A 19,982-nucleotide genomic window follows, 5' to 3' on the forward strand; every position below is an offset into this window, starting at 1 on the left:
TTCTCCCGACCCGGGAATCGAACCTGGGACCTCTGCGTGGCAGTCATGGTAGTCAAGGTAACCGTTCGGCCACAGAGGCAGTGAATAGTTACACACTTTTTATACATGAAAATAGCATCCAATCCAAATATAAAATAATTATGTAATTTAGTATAATTTAAAGTAATATTATAGAAAAAAAATCAACAGTTGATAGCCTCAAATATAGTAACGCTTTAGTATCTTTGAATTAATATAAACTGCCTCTGTGGCCGAACGGTTACCATGCCGGACTGCCACGCAGAGGTCCCAGGTTCGATTCACGGGCCGGGAGAAATATTTGTATGACCTACATTTGTTTCTCTCGTGAGTTTGGGTGTGATTTGTGGTTGTCTATATGTGTGTCCATGGCACCCGCGACACAGGGTTTCCCTAGTGCGGGGCTATGATGAGTGTGTGTTAAAAAAAAAAAAATGAATCCCTTGAGGCCCTTATAGCACTTAACCCCATAAAATTCGGACATAGAAGTTTTATAATTATTAAAATGTACTTATAAGTAATTTAATTAATTAAGTTGTATGCCATACAACAGTACCTAAGATCTTTTAGACGCTAAAAACGGTTACATTTACATGTGATAAGTACTTACGCCATGACACTAGCTTCGGCGCGGAATTTGCTGGCCGCCTCCCGGTCTTTGAGGATTTTGACAGCCACCTTTTGCGTGCCATTGAGGATGCCGAGCATCACGTCGCCAAACTCGCCTTTGCCGATGTTCTCCCGAATCTCCAGGTCACGCTCCGCTATTATCCAGCCTGAAATTATCGATATTTTCATTATTGACTCTAAAGTTTTAGCGTTTTTTAAAACATTTATATTTTACCTCAAATTACTGATGAGGTAATAATGGATATACTAAAATCAATTTCATTCGACCGTGAGGTGGTCAATGATCCGTCGTTTTCTTTGTTTATCGTCTTCATATCATAAAGTTAGGGTTTAAGATCGAAAAATTCATTTTGAATAGTGGCGACTTTTTTAAGATTTACATAAATTCAGTATTTCCAACCGCGAGTTGGCCACCGACATGTGATAGCTTTGCCTAGTTTTTAATAAAAGCGGCAAAAGTAACCTAGAAGTTTTAAATAGATTTCGGAAACCAATTTTCAAAATTTCAAGTAAACATTTAAGAACCGCGCAGGGAACTTACTGCTACTTAAAATTAAAAGGAAGATTACTTACGAGCATCGACGAACTTGTGTTGCGCGGCGGAATCGGTTTGGTCGGTGCTGGGCTGCGGTTGCGATGCGTACGTGTGCTGGAAGTGGCTTGATGACAGAGAGCTCGTGACGCTGGGCGTCGGCGGGTAGGGAGGCGGTTGCTGTGTACAATCATGTTTTTATTCTCGACCTGCGATCGATCGGGACTACCCAATGCAGTTTTGCTCCCCTAACTGTGTAACTTGAACAAGTCAGACGTTTTGAGAATATCGAATCCGAAAAATCCTACACATTTTCCTTGGGTCTTGACCCATTCCTGGATTTGAAATGACAGTAGATTTCGAAATGCGACATTTGACATTTAATTTCAAATTATCAAAGTTAGAATCCATAAATAGAATCCGTAATAAAAACCGCATAAGCGAAATAGATTAACGCACAGACATATCAGAGTAAACGAGAAAACAATATTATTTTTTGTCTCTTTCTACGTATGCGGTTTTGGTTGTATGACTCAACGCTCGTTGAGTCCAGCAAATCCTTCCGAGTGTTTGACGTGCATCGATTTTACGTGTTTGTGCTTTTAAGAAGTGTTTTACAAAGTTACTAACCGTTCCTTTGTAGTAATTGACAATTATTACAGCTCACAATAATGGTGCATTGTTATATTTTAGGCTGTAAAAGCCGTATGGAACGAAAAATTCCCAACATAACCTTTCGCACGTAAGTTTTAATTTTTCATTACAATCAATGAATTTTCTTGTATGAATTACCAGTGAAATACTCTTACAAGCCTGGAATATTACGATTTAATGTATTTTAGATGATATTTGAAGTGTGTTTCTTGATTGAAAGATTTTTGTCGTAACGTATAAACCTCCTAAAATAAGAAGAATATCTTACTTTTGTCAAATATGTCCACCTCTACCAGCAGTGGTTATGATACGCGAGAAAGAGAGATCAAATAAATAACGTATAAATTAAATTAGACAGGCTTAAGCTGATTTTAGGGATACCGTGCTTTTGCCACTATCTTTTCCCCAATTTATGGGTTATTTTAAATATTGTATTTTTTTTTACTTTTCAATACTTTTTCAGTTCGAAATATGTATACTAAGTTAATAATGTTCAAGGGCCAATAAAAAAGTAATGATTTGTCATAATTGTTTTATTTGGCTACTAAAACTCAACCAAGCTAAATGTGGTCTGGCGAATTCTCCCTCCTTAGACTCGGCAGGTTTCATCATTATCATGAACCGATTTATACGTCCCGCTGCTGGGCACGGGTCTCGTCTCAGGCGAGTGCTCAGGCGACAGTCCACCACACTGGCCCAATGGGGGTTGGGGACTGCACACGTTTTCCGAGAACTTTGAACCTTCTTCAACGTTTCATCACGATGTTTTCCATCACCGAAAACCTCATGATAAATTTCTAATTAAATTTCGCACAAATTCCGAGAAACTCAGAGGTACGAGTCTGGATTCGAAACCACGACCCTCTGCTTGAGAGGCAGTAGGTCAAACCATTAGGCTACCACGGCTTCATTTTCATTTCAACTTCTTTAACGGGGTAAAATTTTAAAAGTAGACAACCCAGAATTTATAGGCACTCTGTTGGTATCCCTTTTCAGTATACGCGAGAAGCTTCTCTATTCTTTTTTATTCTCCCTCTACGTTAGAATCAATTAGGCCTATCCTGCTTTTGAGCTTCACAGGACGCCACGCGGTACAATCACACACGGTCACACACATTATAACCTTTATAAGACACTACACCTATTCAGCATTTGGTATTCGTACCTAGTCTCAAACATCAATTAATTGGTAAATTTTATATTGACATTTTCGTTATTCAAATATTATTATCGCATTCTAGTTAATTCTTCTCTCTTACACTCGTATTATTTGCACATCTCGAAACCTTTTACAATAATGATTATATTATTGTAAAAGGTTGAATGAATATAAATCTCAGTATAACCGTGTTTAACTTATTTATATAAGTATAGGCTTTATATAGATTATAAGGCACATTCTTGCGCTCCCATGTGATATTTCAAGTATAGTAATATAAAAAAAAACATGTTATAATTACTTTTATTTTCTAAACATTATTTATTTAATGGCACTGAGAAATTATATTTATTTTGTTACTCATATTTACTTATATTTATCTGTATAAAATGTGTATCCCTAAATCTATGAGTTATAAAAAAAATTACGTATTTTGATAATATATTTCTTACGCGAATGCGACGTAAAATCGGTGGTAAAGTTATAGCTTATTAGCTATGAATTTTATACTAACCTGTGGGTGTGGAGGGTATGGGGGTTGGTGAGAGCCGTTATTGTTAGCACCGTTGGGTGTTGCTTTGGGCAAGCACCGCACTAGCTTCGTACATAATCCGTCCGCGTCTTGGAGATAGTGCTGGGAAACGAATAAAGATTATCTTTACCGAAGGTAACTAATGTTTGAGAAACATTATGATATTTAAAACAACTAAGCAACTGTTGAGTAATAAAATGCAGTGTCCGAATTTTTACATGATAACTCCCGAACTTCATTGTCTTATTTTTGACATTTGTATATTTATTTTAATGTTATTCAAATTACGTTTATTATGTTGTTTTCGAGTTCATAGGTTTTTGCGATTGTTACACATAGGAAATGAAACTATATTTCCGTGTATTTGTTTTTTTAAACAAACCAACGTTTCGGGCCCTTTACAAGTCGTAAGGTCATGGTTGACTAGTTTTTTATTATTGTTATTTTGACACCTTACGCAATTGTTATTAAACAAATATATAAATAAAATTTTAATAAATAGACCCATATAACTATCACCGCGTTTAAATTACTGACTGATTTATTAAATCGATGTGTACACGCCCATGTGATATTATTAAAAAAAAACATGTTGCACCTGGTTTAGTCTGGTGATATGCATGCGAGTAACAGCATAATATATCTTCAACATGTATGCCCAATATTTGGCCGGACACAGTGAAACTATATTTATTTTGTACATGTCAATTTCTATACAACTTGTATATGTGTATGTGGGCTTGTTTATGTGTGAAAACTCACAAATAAATGAACTATGAATGTCATTTACATGAAAATGTCATAAATAACGACATTATTTAAAAGTAGCGACGAATTTGAATATACAAAAACCTGAATGGATAAGAGTAGTATGTAGTTTAACGTATGGTTATACTCGTCTGAGAAATGAGCTAAGGTAATAAGCAGATACCTCCCAGATATATTAAAAAGAAAGAAAAACTTACATGTATTAAATCAGTCATATGGTCGAAGAATTCTTCGTCGTCTATAGTGAGACGGTTTTGGCCATCGGGCGTTGTCGCCCATTTTACTCTGAAATGTGAAATAAAAAAGATTACTAGATATACTTAGGTACTATAATACATTTTTAAAAGTAAAGGTTCAAGATTCCGACTCAAGTAGTATTTCACTGTTACGTGTTCTGATCGTATGAGTAATATTATTTCGGTGGGAAAGATTCGTGCGATTCCTAAACGCACAATATACACATTAAAGAACATAATACGTAACAAAATTGTTCGATAAAGTGCTAGCAAACATCAAATATTCTCAATTCATTTCCGATGTTCGCGTTTGGTAATGAGTACACGGTTTTATATAGATGTCTCTTTCTCGTTGAAGACCAAGCCGTGGACCTCAAAATATTTTTGTGGTTGTGGTGTGGAGAAAAAAAGTCGTGGTAGCGTAATGGTTTGACCTACCGCCTCTCAAGCAGGGACCGTGGTTTGCAACCCGAGCTCGCACCAACTTTATTTCTTTTATAATTGTGGATAACTATTTTGGCCTAAGTTATTTAAGACAAATATTGTTCGTTGTAAGATGTATTTAAGTTGGCTGTTGTTATTCCTTAATAATAAAATAAATAAATAATATCAAGTGACGGGACGAACAAATCGTGAAACCCGTTTCCAGTCCCACTGCCACTGCGCCCGTCACCCTGAGACATCTCAACATATGTATGTCTCACGGGCGATTGGCCTTTGCGGTGGGCGCTCCAAAGGACTCTCTACGGAGAGTCCACGTGGATGCGCTTAGGGTGTTGCGGCGGAGCCTACCAACAGATCCGCCGCGGGGGCTGGGGAGCATCCTCTGAACTTCACAGTTGAGTAGAGTTGAGGGGATGTTGTGCTGGCCCCATGGCCCCTAGATAGCGGATTCAGGGGAGTTCGCTGCCCAGCATGGAGGGACCCGAGATGGAAGGCTCGTCTGGAGTTCGGCGAGCCTTACATTTGGAGTCGGGGGACTGTTATGTCTCCCTTCTCGGGGGCTGTGCTGGGCGCGGCCAGCCTCTGGTGGAGGCCGGGTGGGTGGAGGACGAGTGATAGCGTACCCGTGCCTCTACCTGCAGCGGAGAGGAGGAACACCCCGGGGGTTTGGTGCGGTTGGGTTGCTCCCCTTCAGGGTTCAGCCCAGTCCTACATAATCTGGGGTATCTGTAAGCAGATTACCTCGGGTAATAAAAAAAAATGTCTCAGGGTGACAGGCTTGTCAACAAATCGAAACCGGAACGCAGTAATGCTCACATTACAGCTTAGCAGCAAAAATAAGTAAGATGGCAGTACTTCCGTGGACGGACTCTTTTACAAGGATCTCTACTGACTGCTACTACATCTTATGTGCGAAATTGAATTTGCAAATTATCATGAGCTGTTCGTTGAGGGAAAACACGTGGTAAAACCTGCACGTCGAAGAAAGTTCACAACCCTCGGAAAATGTGTGACACAACCGCGCTGGCCCAACCTAAAAGTGGCCTAAACCCTCGTCAGAGAGGAGACCCGGTACGTATCAATTGCTTGACGACGATGTGGTGGAGACTGACCTGTAATGTTCCACATGTCCGCGGTACCGCACACAGAGTGTGTGGTCGCCGGGGAAGTTAGTGCTCTCGCGCACGAGATACACACCGTCTGGTGAACCTGACAGCAAAGCTTCTGCACGCTCGCGTGAGATCGCGCCATGGTGCCAACTGCGAACAAAAGCAAAGTAATTTATGTGTATAACAAATAGTTTTCCATACACGGCACAGCATGAACATTAGTAATGTCTTTCGCAAGGCAACGCCTAATCTACGGTATACTCTACAGATAATGAGCTCATTAATAACATTGGTTGTACAGAAATTGTTTAGAAAGACTAAACAGTTAAATCGTAAGCTAAAACTTGTTTTATAAGAGTTAGTCGTCCTACACTCGGTGGACAAGTTAAAAAAAACCATTAACTCGATACTTCGGGAAAGTAAAAACCAATTTTTATAAAAAATGGTTTATAGTTTATTTATGTATTTGGTATCTCATGCTTTTTTAATCTGTCTCCACAAAGTTCCGTTATTCGCCAAAAAAGGGCTTGTTTATGTAAACATTCTTATAAATATAAAAAAAATACATATGTGAACAAAAACGTTTACATACATTTATAAATCTTTTGAAAAATGATATGGTTTGTGACTTTTTGCGATTCACATTTATTTGACACGTATGGATACGTCTTGGATACAAACATTATGTAGCTTAGTGACCGGGAAATAACAATAACAATAACACAAACATATGGCACGATTTTGCTAGAGATAGCGTTTTGTTGTTCCTATTAACTTTATAAATATTAAGATAATTATCAAGGTATATTTATCTTATGTATCAACTAAATAAGCCTATTCCACTAGTCCCTACTAGCTGTACCTCCTTATTCAGGTGTTAAGTAGCAAGTGGAAGGGTATTGTCTCAGCCTTTCCCGATGGTATAAAGAGTACTTATATTTAAAAATTCCTTTGATCCGGCTGGATTAGAACCAGCGCCTTCAGCATACCGCGCCTAACGCTCTCCCAACTGATTATTTGTCTTAGTATTCGTTCTTTGTATTAATAATTATAACAAACTAGTGAATTAATGACACAAAAAATAATTGAGTATCACGATAGTCAAATATCGTGATATTCAATAAACTTAATAGTATTTAATTTATATATATATATTCTTTATTGCACCAAACAAATAAACAGAAACAAAAAAATAACATAAGGTGAGCAAAGGTGGACTTATCTCTAAAAGAGATCTCTTCCAGCCAACCCAAGGCAGTGAGAGCAAAGGTTTTAAGCGGGGAACGGCGTGCAAAAGAGATAACAAAAGATGATAATCTACATGTGTAAAATATGCATATATAAAATTACCGTTAAATAATTAAAATAGTATATAAATAAATAGACTACATAACGTATAATACATTGTATCAATAAACTTACACATATACAAATATGATGATTATTAAGAGAGTTCAGCAAGAAAGTGCGCTGTCAACCTTTTCTTGAAGGAAGCAATTGACGGACTAGACTGAATATGGGAAGGGAGTCTGTTCCACAGCTGCGCTGCACGAGAGGAAAAGGAGTTGTAAAAGAAATTTGTTTTACAACTAGGATGAACGAGCATCTTAGTGATGCACGGACGCCTTGAGCGGCTAGGAGGGGGAAGCAGTTGGAACCGGGAACGTAGGTAGGAAGGAGAATTTGGGTCATGAAGTATATTAAAAAGGGTGGACAGGATATGCACATCACGGCGAAGGCGGATTGGGAGCCATTTTAACCGAGCACGAAATTCGGAAACGTGATCAAATTTTCAGAGACCGAAAATAAATCTGATAGCCAGGTTCTGTAGACGCTCTAGTTTGTATAAAAGGTCTTCGGTCGCATCCAAGTAACAAACGTCGGCATAGTCAAGAATAGGGAGTAAAAGAGTTTGCGCAAGCATAATTTTGGTGTGAAAAGGAAGAAAGTATTGGAGACGTTTGAGAGAATGATATGAGAAGTACATTCGTCTGCTGACCTCATTGACATGAGAAGTCCAAGACAAGGTGCAGTCCATTACTAACCCGAGATTTTTAGCCTTGTCAGTATATGCAATTGGAACTCCGTCATATACCAGCGCAGGTACCAAAGACCAGTCCAACTTGGACCTCAATCTGCTACTGCCCACAATCATTGCTTGAGACTTGGCTGGATTAACCAAAAGGCCAAATGACTTGGCCCATAACTGAATGGCAGACAAATCACAGTTGATAGACGCAATTGCCTCCGCTACCTCGCCCACTTCAAAATTACGATAAAGCTGAAGATCATCAGCATATAAATGGAAGGGAGAAGAAATGACACGGGAAATATTATTAATAAAAATAGAAAAGAGTAAAGGAGAGAGTACGCCACCCTGGGGCACACCAGCAGTTAAGTTAGACCAAGATGACGAGCCATCATTGATTTTCACGCTCTGCTGGCGACCGAAAAGATACGAAGAGAACCAACTTATAATAGGAGAAGGGATATTAACAGCCTGAAGGGCACCAAGAAGAATGTCGAAGTCAACAGAGTTAAAAGCGTTGCTGAAATCCAAGAGGGCAATGGCAGTGAGTTTCGTTTCATCCATAGCACGACGTATGTCCTCCGTAATGTTCAGTAATGCTCCAATAGTGCTATGAGATGGACGAAAGCCAGACTGAAACGGACATAAAAGATTATAGGAGGTAAGATGAGAATAAAGTTGTGTATGTACAATGGATTCTAGGGCTTTAGAAAGAATGGGGAGAATGGAAACAGGACGGTATTGTGAAAAAGATGTAGGATTCTGGATTTTAGGGAGAGGTATGACAAAAGCCTTTTTCCATTGAGTTGGAAAGACATAGCGCGAGAGAGAAAAATTTATGATGTAAGTAATAACCGGCGCAATGTCCTCCAGCACGGGAAGAATCATTTCGAGGCTCAAATTGTCACTGCCAATGGCCTTAGTGGAAATCGAGCGGATACTCTTTTTTACAAGATCCTCTGTGACCGCACTAAAAGTGAAAGGGGGACAATCAGGTAACGCAAGATTAGACAGAAAAGTTAGAGTATTCGATTTAGTGCGAGAGTTAAGGATGATGGGCGGCGTGGAAAAGTGGGAGTTCAGGGCATCGAGATCTATGTTGTTTTGGCAAACATCCAAGGACGACTTGCCAACACCTACGGAATGTAAAAATTTCCACACCTGAGCTTGGGAAAGATTTTGTATGGTAGAGTGAAAGTAGCGACGTTTGGCATCCCTACACATTCTATTGCTGAGATTGCGTAACTTCTTATACGCGTCTAGATTTGCTGAAGAGGGTTCACGTTTTAGACGGCATTTGGCTTTATCACGCATTGCCATAACTCTTTTAATCTCAGGCGAAAGCCAAGGAGCCGGCGCACGTTTGACACGCACAGGCCGAGCAGGAGCATGGGAGTCATAAACCTTCACCAACTCAGTGTTAAGGATATCAACCATTACGTCAATACTGTCAGACGAAAACAATACGGACCAGTCAATACATCTCATATCTTCTCTCAAACGATCCAGATTCAAATTCTTGAAATTTCGCAAAAGAAGGACTTTTCCCCTACCTTTAGGTGGACGCACTTTGTAAGAAAGATAAATTAAGTCGTGATGTGAAAAGGGAGCAATCATCTGCCCATGCGAAATGACCAGTTTGGGGTTAGTGACAATAATTAAATCTAGCAAGGAAGGCCTACAGTTAGGAAAGTAATGGGTCGGTTTCTTTGTATTTAGCACTTGGAGATCAAGCGCAGACGTCAAAGCTGCCAACCTGACGGCTCGACTGTCATTTTTGAGGAGACACGTGTTTAAGTCACCCATTACAATGACATGGTCAAAAAGGGGGACCAAGTTTTCAAAAGTACTTTCCAAGACGTTAAAATATTCTGTTTTATCATTAGGGCTATATAAAACGCCAAGCAGGATTTTTTTGTGGTGAACTACAATTGAAAGAAATAAATGTTCCAAGGAACCCGTGTATAGTGACTGAGAGCAACAAACAACATCAGCAATGATGTGGCTACGAAGGTAAATGCCAACACCACCTCCACCACACCCGACACGGTCATTACGAAATAGTTTATATCCCGGAATGGAACAGCTAGTAGAAGGTAAAGTAGGTTTCAGCCAGGTTTCCGACACAAGAATACAATCAACTATGCCGGCGCTAAAAGATGTAAGAAAATCATTGTAGTGAGCAGGAATGCTCTGCGCGTTGATGTGCACTAAGGAAAGGAATTTGTTATAATTATCAAATACATCGTGAAGTTTATCTTCCAAAGGTTCAGAATCTGAAAGTGAAGTATTATGACTTTGGGCGCTAATATAATCATCTGAAGAGCAAGAAAAATAATCATCTTCAATAAACATTGTAAAAAATAAAAAAAATATATATAGTTATATAAACCTAAATAAATATGTAAAGAAAATACGAAAAAAAAAAAACAAAACAAAAAAAAATACGCTATTTCCAAATAACCCACTGCACAGGTTGACAAGACGAGTAACTCCAAACTTACAAAAATAAAAACTGAAATTTAAGAGCAACAAACAAACAATAATTACTTAGAACTATTAATAATAATAATTAAAATAGGTATGAATGAAAAATGAAACATTAAAACGAAATTCTACTCTAATGATACATACACTGTGAGGGTAATATTATGATACCATATGTATTGCAAAACTATTCTAAGATACATTTTCCATTTATATAAAAAAAAAATTAAGCCTGGGACGAGGCAGAACGGTTTATAACCCTAGCCTGTAATTTTTGAACGAACAGAGCCAAATAAAAAAAAAAAAAAAAAAAGAGAAAGTGACACTTGATGGGTGCTCCGATTAAAAGTGAATTGACGGAGGTATTTCAATTTTGTGTGCAAAATATTATATAAAACATGATGAATACCCCATATTATTACAAAAAGACGGAAACAGTATAAGCCGACAAAATATAATAGTAACAACAAACCCAGCAGAATGCTCTTTCACTTCACAGTACGGACAGGCGGCGAGGAATCCTTGGGGTACTGGGACATCAATAACTTCAGCTCAGCCAAGGAAACAATCTTTTTACGGCTTTTGTCAGGAAGAAGTATAATTACCACTCCATCGGTCGACCAGCACCTTTTCATACCGAAGTGACCTCGAGCCGCCACAAAAACATCCTGCCGGGGTCTTGTCAAGAACTCGGAGATTGAAGTTTTGGAACCTTTCAATGCCGTTTTAGCCTTCCATACCTTGGACCGAAGTTGTGCTGTAGTAAAACGAACCAATATAGGCCGGGCAGAGTCCCTCTTCGCACCTAATCTATGGCAAGATTCAAAAGCCTCGTGATCCATACTGGACAACTTTAATTGGTTGGATAATATGGCCGAAACTTTCTTTGCTGTGTCTTCACCAACATCCTCCTTGATTCCATGAAACAGTAAGACCTTCCTGCGGGAGTGTGTCTCGAGACGGTCCAAACAAACATGCAGGAGCTCTACCTGGGACTTGAGCATGCTGATGGATTTCCAGACGAAGGCCTTGAAAGAGTTGAAGTCTGCTGCAATACTCTTCACTGTGGTAGCAGTACCGCTGGGCTGGTGGAGATTTTTCTCAAATTCCCCCATCCTGCTACTAAACATTGTGGATAGTTCATCAATACTCTTCTTGAGTTGCTCTGCTGAAGTGTCCATTGTGAAGGTGTAAAAGTTTGTGTGAGAGTAAGTAAACAGTCAACCTTAGTGCATGTGAGCTAAATTTTAATGAATATACACATTTACTATTTAAAATGAATAAAAATAGAGAGCAGAAAAAATTTGGTGTTTTTACTTGGGCGCCTACCCGCGATTCTTTCTAATCCCGACATAAAAAAATCTAGATATACCAACACATAATAATAAAACTACTATCTGGATATATTACCACATAAACTTATAAGGTACGAAAAGAAAGTCAATCGTCCAATACAAACACGGTCAGTCGACTGCCCACTAGTGACACAACACAATATGTAATCTATTCCATATATGTCCACTTATTGCAACGTTATTCCAAACAATGATAGCGGAACAAATTAATATGCCTTAATAGAAGGTGCGTTAACCTAACAACAAATATTTCAGTAAAAAAACAACATAATTGAACTGTACCAGTCCTGAACGTAATTGACACTTGGATTAAAAAAAAACTTAATAGGCTCTAAGGTTGATTTACAATAATTTGTATGAACCCGTGTAGTGACACAGGTTCCTCCAGTGGTTATTCAAAAGTGGATGAAGAGTTCTCAATCTTATATTCTAACGTACTTATATTGATCGCTCAATGTAATTGAATTGAACAAATTGATACCTCCAGTGAATACTACGCCAACTTTATTTTTTGGTCATTTTCTGTTATTTCTGTAAGCAGCCATATTTATTTCCTAATTTTATGCTCCCTGAATTTTTGTGAAAAAAATAAAGAAACAAAAAACAAAATTGGAAAAAAAACAAAAAACGGACTCTGTGAAAAAAAAAATAACGAAACAAAAAACAAAATAAAAACAGAACAGGTCCAAAAATTAAGTTGGCGTAGTGTTCATTGGAGATATCGAAATATGAATTAGCGTGTACGTGAATGAACAGTGTCGAACTTACTGAACACTGAAACGATATATGTATGTCAGGTATTTCAAATTAAAGGATTAGAAAGCTGTAACAACCACCAAGAATTTCTCAAGATAAAAAAGAAAACAAAACCGCAAAGATATTTACTCAAGTTCATCGTATGCAATTGGCGGAATATATAATTTCACTTTGCAAGTCTTGTAGAAACACTGTGTGATGTCACTCGTCATATTTCACGGCGCCGACTAGAACGCACCAACATGTTATCTTGTTTTTAGATAATAACTTATCAGCATGTAAAGTGAGTTGTTCATTCTTGATTATAATAAATAGGTAACCATTAACACGCTGAGTATATAGGCAACGGATAAATCAAAGAGCACAGTTGGCAGAAAAAGCTTGCCTTCTACCTTGGATTCCATTCTCGTTACAACACAGTGTATTTTTGAATCACGCGCTCTGTGCAAAATGAAAGAAAAAGTTTAATCACACCTGAGAGTCAGAGTAAGTCACAACAACTCATCGGAGTGTGTCAATCTCAACCCGTATTAGACCTTAAAAAAACACGCTTTTTCTAATACTGGGTTCCACTATAGGGTGCGCGCCTGCGAACTTATATTATTCATTATCATGACAAATAGTCAAACCGAGTTGAAGGCTTAACTAATAATTTAAAGAGTTTAGAACTATAGTATCTACGTCGATAAAACAGACAAATTATTTTAAACGATTTTAAACAGATGTCGCTATGATGCTCCAAATAAAAAAAAAAAATCCAATTTTACAGTTGTGAAATCTTGAGAACATGAGGTATACATTACCTTTATACTTTTCAAGAAACGTTTACTGCAATTTGCAGGTTTTCGTTAAATACATCGCAAGTATTGAATTTAGCGTAATGATTGTTAAAACACGTAAAGATGATAAACAAACGCAAGTTTAGTGTACTTCGAAATTCTTAGATGACTTTCTATCTGTTCCTCATAGAGCTCAAAACATTACTCAAAATAAAGTATGTTCGTCTTATCCACAGTACAATAAATATAGTAGAAGTGGTTAGTTAGCGTCAGACGCTTGCCAACTCTAGGTCTCAAAAGATCTATTTGAGCTCAGTCTACCATTTTCGCTTTGTATGGTATGGTTGTGTCATTCTTTCGCGCAAATTCTCTAAAATCGTAGAAAAATGCCTTATTGGAGTGCAAAAATTATAGCTGCACCAAAAATGTTAATCGTAGTAGCATTTACAATCATTTGTAAGTGAATTTTAATAAATTTTCTATATTGTGATTATCTATTCGTACAGATGTTAATCGGTCGTTATAGTATAGCTACTGGCCGCAAGATGGCAGCATGTTGAATAAAATTTCAATATAAAATCAAAACGTCGTAACTTGCAAAAAAGGTATTGGATCTTTCAATGATATACTGTTAAATCTTTTTAAATTAGAAACTATGACCAATAATTATCAAGATTTAATAGTGTTTATAATTTTGTTTGTATGCGTTTTGGCGACATCGGTTCTGATAGTAATCGAGAATTATGGAACTTCCATTATTTTTTTCTTTCGTGGTCTTATCCCAAGTGACTATACTTTCTATTAATTTAATCAACAAGTTAAAGAAATTACGACACATCTGTTAAATAATTTTAGGCTTTATATGGGTGGCCACAGGATCGACTTAATGATTGATTATGATGATATATTATGATCCTATTTGACAATCTTAATAAGATTGTGGATATACGGTGATCGCTTTTGCACGGTTTAATTTGTTTTCCTAGCAATATTTATGCAATAAACAATTCTTGGAAAAGACTTAACTTTTGTACATACAACCAATAAATAACGCGTTACATTTAAAAGGAACATATATCAAAAATGGATGTCCTGTTTAAATGAAATACAAGGAAAATAGCCGTTGTAATAATTAAGAAGAGGTTAACTATTACAACGAACACCCGACTACGTCAAAGGATGGCTAATAAAACTTAAAACAAGAGCGAAGTCTTTAATTTGAATTGGACTCATTTTGATATACTCAAAGACGATGGATTAAGAAAACAAGATTTGAAAATTCAAAAAAGTACCGGATGGAAACAATAAATTTATATTCTTGTTTATAAGTGGATAACTAATTATTATGTATAAACGAAAAGAATACCAATATTCGAATTTTTTATATTTTCAAATCGTTTTTTCTCAATTCCATCATTTTTGAGTCACGACAGTATTTGGTTTCATGTGCGATTTGTAATAATATTTTTCAGTGTAACCCTGCGCAGAAAACATTTTGACAAGTACCAATATGAAATTACTTACTGCCACTGTGTCATATTGGCGAGTCTGTTACCAGCTGGTGGAGGGTTCTGTGCTGAAGAGTTCACTAGAACATCACTGGGGCCTTTAGGTGCCACCGCTGAAAAATAACATATTATTTCAGTTACTCTGTTTTCTGATAGAGTTGACCGCTATAATTCAGAATTTCTTATATTCCATCGCGAGCAAGTTGGTGGTCTTTAACACTTTATAATAGACGCCTCACACAGACAAAATATAGACAGAGTTTCTACCATACTATATATTACTACAAATTCTAAATGTCCAGGAACAGGCTAACTTCAGACTCTAGCTTAAAACCGGCGGTTAAAACATTACATACTTTCCATTCGGATTTCATGCAACTCTGTCGCATAACAAAAGGCAGTATTACACTATCAAAACACAGTAAGGTAAACGGTATGTAATAAACACCATACACGTACTAAGGGAAATATCTTGACATTGTATCACACGTGACATGCTGTTATTTATAACTTAATGTTTTTTTGTCTGCTTTGTGTATATATCAATGGCTTTTTAGAATAGTGTTCTATCTTTAAAACACATAATTAATTAGGATGATGGTATAATTAAAGCTGAGGCACATCTGGCGCGCAAAACAGACGAACCGTGTACAAGCTTAATATTGTCACGTATATATATATATTAATCAATTAGAAGCTCGCTTTTTATTCACAATAAAATTTAGCACATTAAGGGCGGATTTCACCAAAGTCGATAAGTCTTCTTTACAAGAATAAGACGCGAGTAATTAACTATTCCACTTTGGTGATATCCACTCTAAATAAGATTGATTTATAAGTAAAAAATTTGGAAAAAAACATTGTTAATTCAATCATTATATTATTTGTAATCAACCAATTTGTTGTCGATCAGAAACTACAGTGTTAAGTTCGTTTCGAAATCAAAATGATCTAATAAATAAATCATTTACGAGATGGTATCCATTGCATTAACTTAAAATCTGAGTAAGATTTACTGTTTTCAAATGTTCAATATACCTTTTTAAATTATTAGCATTACCACCATTATAAAATATGTTTTGTATTATTTATCGCATAGCACCACAATTAACGAAAACAAACTTGATTTAGAAAGCTGACCTAATTCGTTCAATTTCCTCTTTATTCTATGCTAGGTTTCCAACGTCGTATACGGACGTTTTATTTGACCATGAAACTGGCAGTTCTGTTCCTTTGATCAGATGTTGTTAAATAGCTACTATACTATTAATTACTTATCAGTATCTTAAAACTCGTTCATATCACGTGGCTATTTTTACTGGATACTTTGATATAAACTAGTTGACACAATGACATGCAGTACACATGATTTAAAAACTTACATGGTCCTGTTTTGCCAGTTCAACGTTTAACTATATAGTTTCAAAACTACACGGGCTCAAAAACTCGAACTTGAAAATCGAAAACTTTTGAACATAAGGGCTAGAATTTCAAAAACCATGACCCAGGAAAAATAATGAAATCCTTTTATTAAACCACCACATTATTTGAATGAATATTAAACTACGTCTAAAGCGTTCTTCACTAAAACTTCTTAATCTAGCACTACTAACTTTTCAATGCATGGCTTAAGGCTGAGAAGATTGAGCTAAGTCAAGTAAACTTGATTCTAGATTATTCCAATAAACACAATAAGCCCGCAATTAAAAACTACACAAAGCGGAAAATTATTAAGTTTCATTAATTCACGCCTGACGACACTTCGTCTTGCATTAAGTGAGGAAACTGAACTGAACGGTCTGAAACGTTTAAACAATAAAATGGATGAGTAATAATCAGTAATGGGTTTCATTTAACGATGAAAAGCTGCAGTTTACTATAGACAATTTAATTTTTAATCACGCCTTTAGGAATTTTTAGATTAATCCAATTGTTATGGAAAGTAACCGAAAGACGCTTATGAAATACATTTCACTGTTATTTAAAACATCCCATTCTCTAGCATCTGGTTTTTCTGGATTTTTTTATACGGAATTCTAGTCGACAATACTTTCAACACTGTCGTAGTTGAGCGAGACTTACAGCTGTTGGTTTGCGAGGTGTGCATAACGGAGGGCGCAGGACCGGCTGGCGCGGGCGCGCGCACCGACGACGACATCACGTTCTGTGTAACACAACAATAGTTTTATTAACAAACTGACTTGTCATTATCGCTTATTGTAAAAGCGACAGTGAGACAAAAACAAAGCCATTAGCAGCATAAGGTATATATCCTGTGTCAGTTTCAGCTTTACAATGATCGTCAAACATGACCAGTTGCGGTGATAATATTATTGCTAGACTGTGCTTGGGAAAGCTTTCGAAACAATCTGAAAAAGTTCCTATTTGGGACCTCTGGAGTACAATATTGCAAAGCAACAAAGTGATGTCAACAAAACTGACATCTACTCTTCACTATATGTAGTTCTTAACTTCAACTGCTTGCTACTACAACTATTTTGAGGTTGAATGGTGAATCACTAACTTGATCAAGTTAGTCATCTTTTGAAGATTTAAATGACAACTTATATCAACAATGTCATTTGAATTCTGGTGCTGCATGGGCAGCGCTAGTGCTGTGATTCCATTACAATCTAGTCTCCTAGTTTATTAATAATTTTGGAAATATACACTTATGTCAAATAACATTAAGATCAACGGGCAATACCACAGATTAAATTAATTTGATGCGAATGAAAACATGAGTTACTCAAAAACTAAAAAAAACACATAATATTAGGGTCATAAGGTGTCTCCCAAATAATAAACAATCGAGAATCTTATACGATATCTAGTATAAGAGGTCGAACAAAGAGTTTTTATTAAAGAAAATGCAATTTTATTCTACTTTTATTGTATACTCACATTGTGCGGAACAGAGTTCTGCAATGCGGTGGGCGAGAGAGGCGCGTGTGGCCCATTACTACTCACACCTCCTCCCGTCTGCAACAACGTTTGAAATTATGTTAAAAATAACCCACCTATTCACGGGATATCACATAGATAGAGCAAGGAGGTAGGATCAATAACGCCGCTATGTATTTGCATCTCGATCCGGAGTCGAATTAGATTCACACAGACATACTCGGCTTGGGTTCAAAGAGATTATTAACGGCCGAAGAAACGATCCGTTCAATAGGTCAGTGTTATTATGTTGCCGTAATGACACTATAACAACACACTATGCAACACATACAATAAACACATTTAGTACCAGTAGAGCTCCTTGTGAAAGTGTTCGTCGGTGCGGAGGGTAAAAATTACACGCACATGGAACTTGTTAACTTATGTCTCAGGGTAACGGGCGCAGTGCCAGCATCCACCAGATCTTTGCGATTTAAAGCTCCGACTTGTTCGTCCCGGCACTTGGTATTCTTCAAAGGACAATTTACAGATAAAAACTTCTTGTAAAGGAAATGAAACGACGAATAACTTATGACGATCAATGCGTTAATTTAATTTGTAAAGTATTTTTGGATCGCAAGTACTCCACATTTTTTAAAGGGCCCGCAAGAATGGGTTTATGAATTTTACTGTACACGCTCTATTGCGGTACGGCAAAGTGATGTACTGAATAAATATTTATGTTAGCTCTGCCGTCATTGTCGTTACTTTCTACAAGCCGTGTGAACATATTAAAAACAATAGACTCTATGCTTCTACCTATCTATCAGACAGACATCGTGATTCAATTATAGTTAACAAAATAATCATGCATTAATTAATTAGGATCCGATAGCATGAGTTAATTATAACAATTGAATTGTTAGTGTGACTAGACCAGAGAATGACTCATAAACAAATTAAACGTTTTATAATTACAAGGTAGTTTATTAATTTATACTACTTACAAACAATTCTGATTATATTTTATTATTATGTGTAGATTCATTTCTGTGATACGGAATACTTGTACAATATTTAGCAGCAATAGAGCTATTTGTGACAGGGTTCGTCCAGGGAAGTCCTTACCTATTTCTGCCGACAAGCAGTATTGTTAGGATTACTGCGTTCCGGTTTTGAAGGGTTAAGGGGCTGGTGAAATTGCAGGCACATGGGACTTGTCAGCTTATGTCCCAGGGTGACGAGCGCAGTGGCAGTGCCCCTCAGATCTTTGCGTTTTAAAGCTCTGAGTGACGCTGCAACTGGACAGGCGTGTAACTTTCCATCAGGCGCGCACGACTTGTTCGACCCGTCACTTGATATTATAAAAAAAAATATTACTCTAAAAAAAGGCAGGATTCGCTATACTTAGTTTCTTTTTTAGAATTAGAAAAAACATAAACAAAGAAGCAGCGATCATAAACTTTTTCTTCACAGAACATTTACAGTAGGATAAAATCAGGAGAATTGATGACAAATGGCATTTATAAGTGACACTATAGTGTGATATTATTTTGTAAAAAGTTTCCGTTTCATGTTTGTAATTGATTCAAGTATATAATATTACGAGCAAGTTAAACGTAATAATTACATACATTTAGCGAACATGTTTGTTCATGGTATTTATTAAATTGCTTTGCTTACAAAATAACAGAATGAAATGACGCCTGATTAAAGATCCAACATTTTTTCTGTCTATTACTAAAAAAACGAAGTACAGTTCATGTTACAAATAAAAAATTAATATGCCAGACAACAACGCCAATCACCTAGTCTCAAACTAGGAAATTACCTGCACTAGAAGCACCAGAGCAACTGAGAGTACAGTGTAAACCTCTCGGCCAGCGAGGTCGTCAAAATTTAACTAAAATTTTCATATCATTAACTTTATATACATATTCTGTTTTGCATCGGTTTTTTTGGGGGTTCGAGTTTCACTTTACGTCAGCTTGTTCTAGTCTACTAATAGACATAGGTATTACAAAATTTAATAAATCATTACTCTAAAAATCGGCTGAACAACTAGTGTTCCATCACAGTCAGATATACACAAAGTGACACAAA

The 19,982-nt window shown here is 36.8% G+C and overlaps 1 protein-coding gene across 1 annotated transcript in view; it reads right to left on the minus strand.

Moving 5' to 3' along the window:
- LOC113234731 (tyrosine-protein kinase CSK) overlaps positions 1-19,982 on the minus strand; it is a 45,464-nt gene that overhangs the window by 7,515 nt on the left and 17,967 nt on the right. Inside the window, exons 4-11 of the mRNA XM_026470193.1 lie at positions 17,901-17,978; positions 17,079-17,160; positions 15,013-15,109; positions 6,086-6,232; positions 4,491-4,578; positions 3,508-3,627; positions 1,222-1,360; positions 629-794 (exon numbers count right to left, since the gene is read on the minus strand). Coding sequence (XP_026325978.1) covers positions 629-794; positions 1,222-1,360; positions 3,508-3,627; positions 4,491-4,578; positions 6,086-6,232; positions 15,013-15,109; positions 17,079-17,160; positions 17,901-17,978 — 917 coding nt within the window. The remainder of the gene's footprint in view (positions 1-628; positions 795-1,221; positions 1,361-3,507; positions 3,628-4,490; positions 4,579-6,085; positions 6,233-15,012; positions 15,110-17,078; positions 17,161-17,900; positions 17,979-19,982) is intronic.

The sequence above is a fragment of the Hyposmocoma kahamanoa genome, unplaced genomic scaffold (genome assembly GCF_003589595.1).
Source record: "Hyposmocoma kahamanoa isolate Upper Pololo Valley unplaced genomic scaffold, ASM358959v1 86, whole genome shotgun sequence".
NCBI lineage: Eukaryota > Metazoa > Arthropoda > Insecta > Lepidoptera > Cosmopterigidae > Hyposmocoma > Hyposmocoma kahamanoa.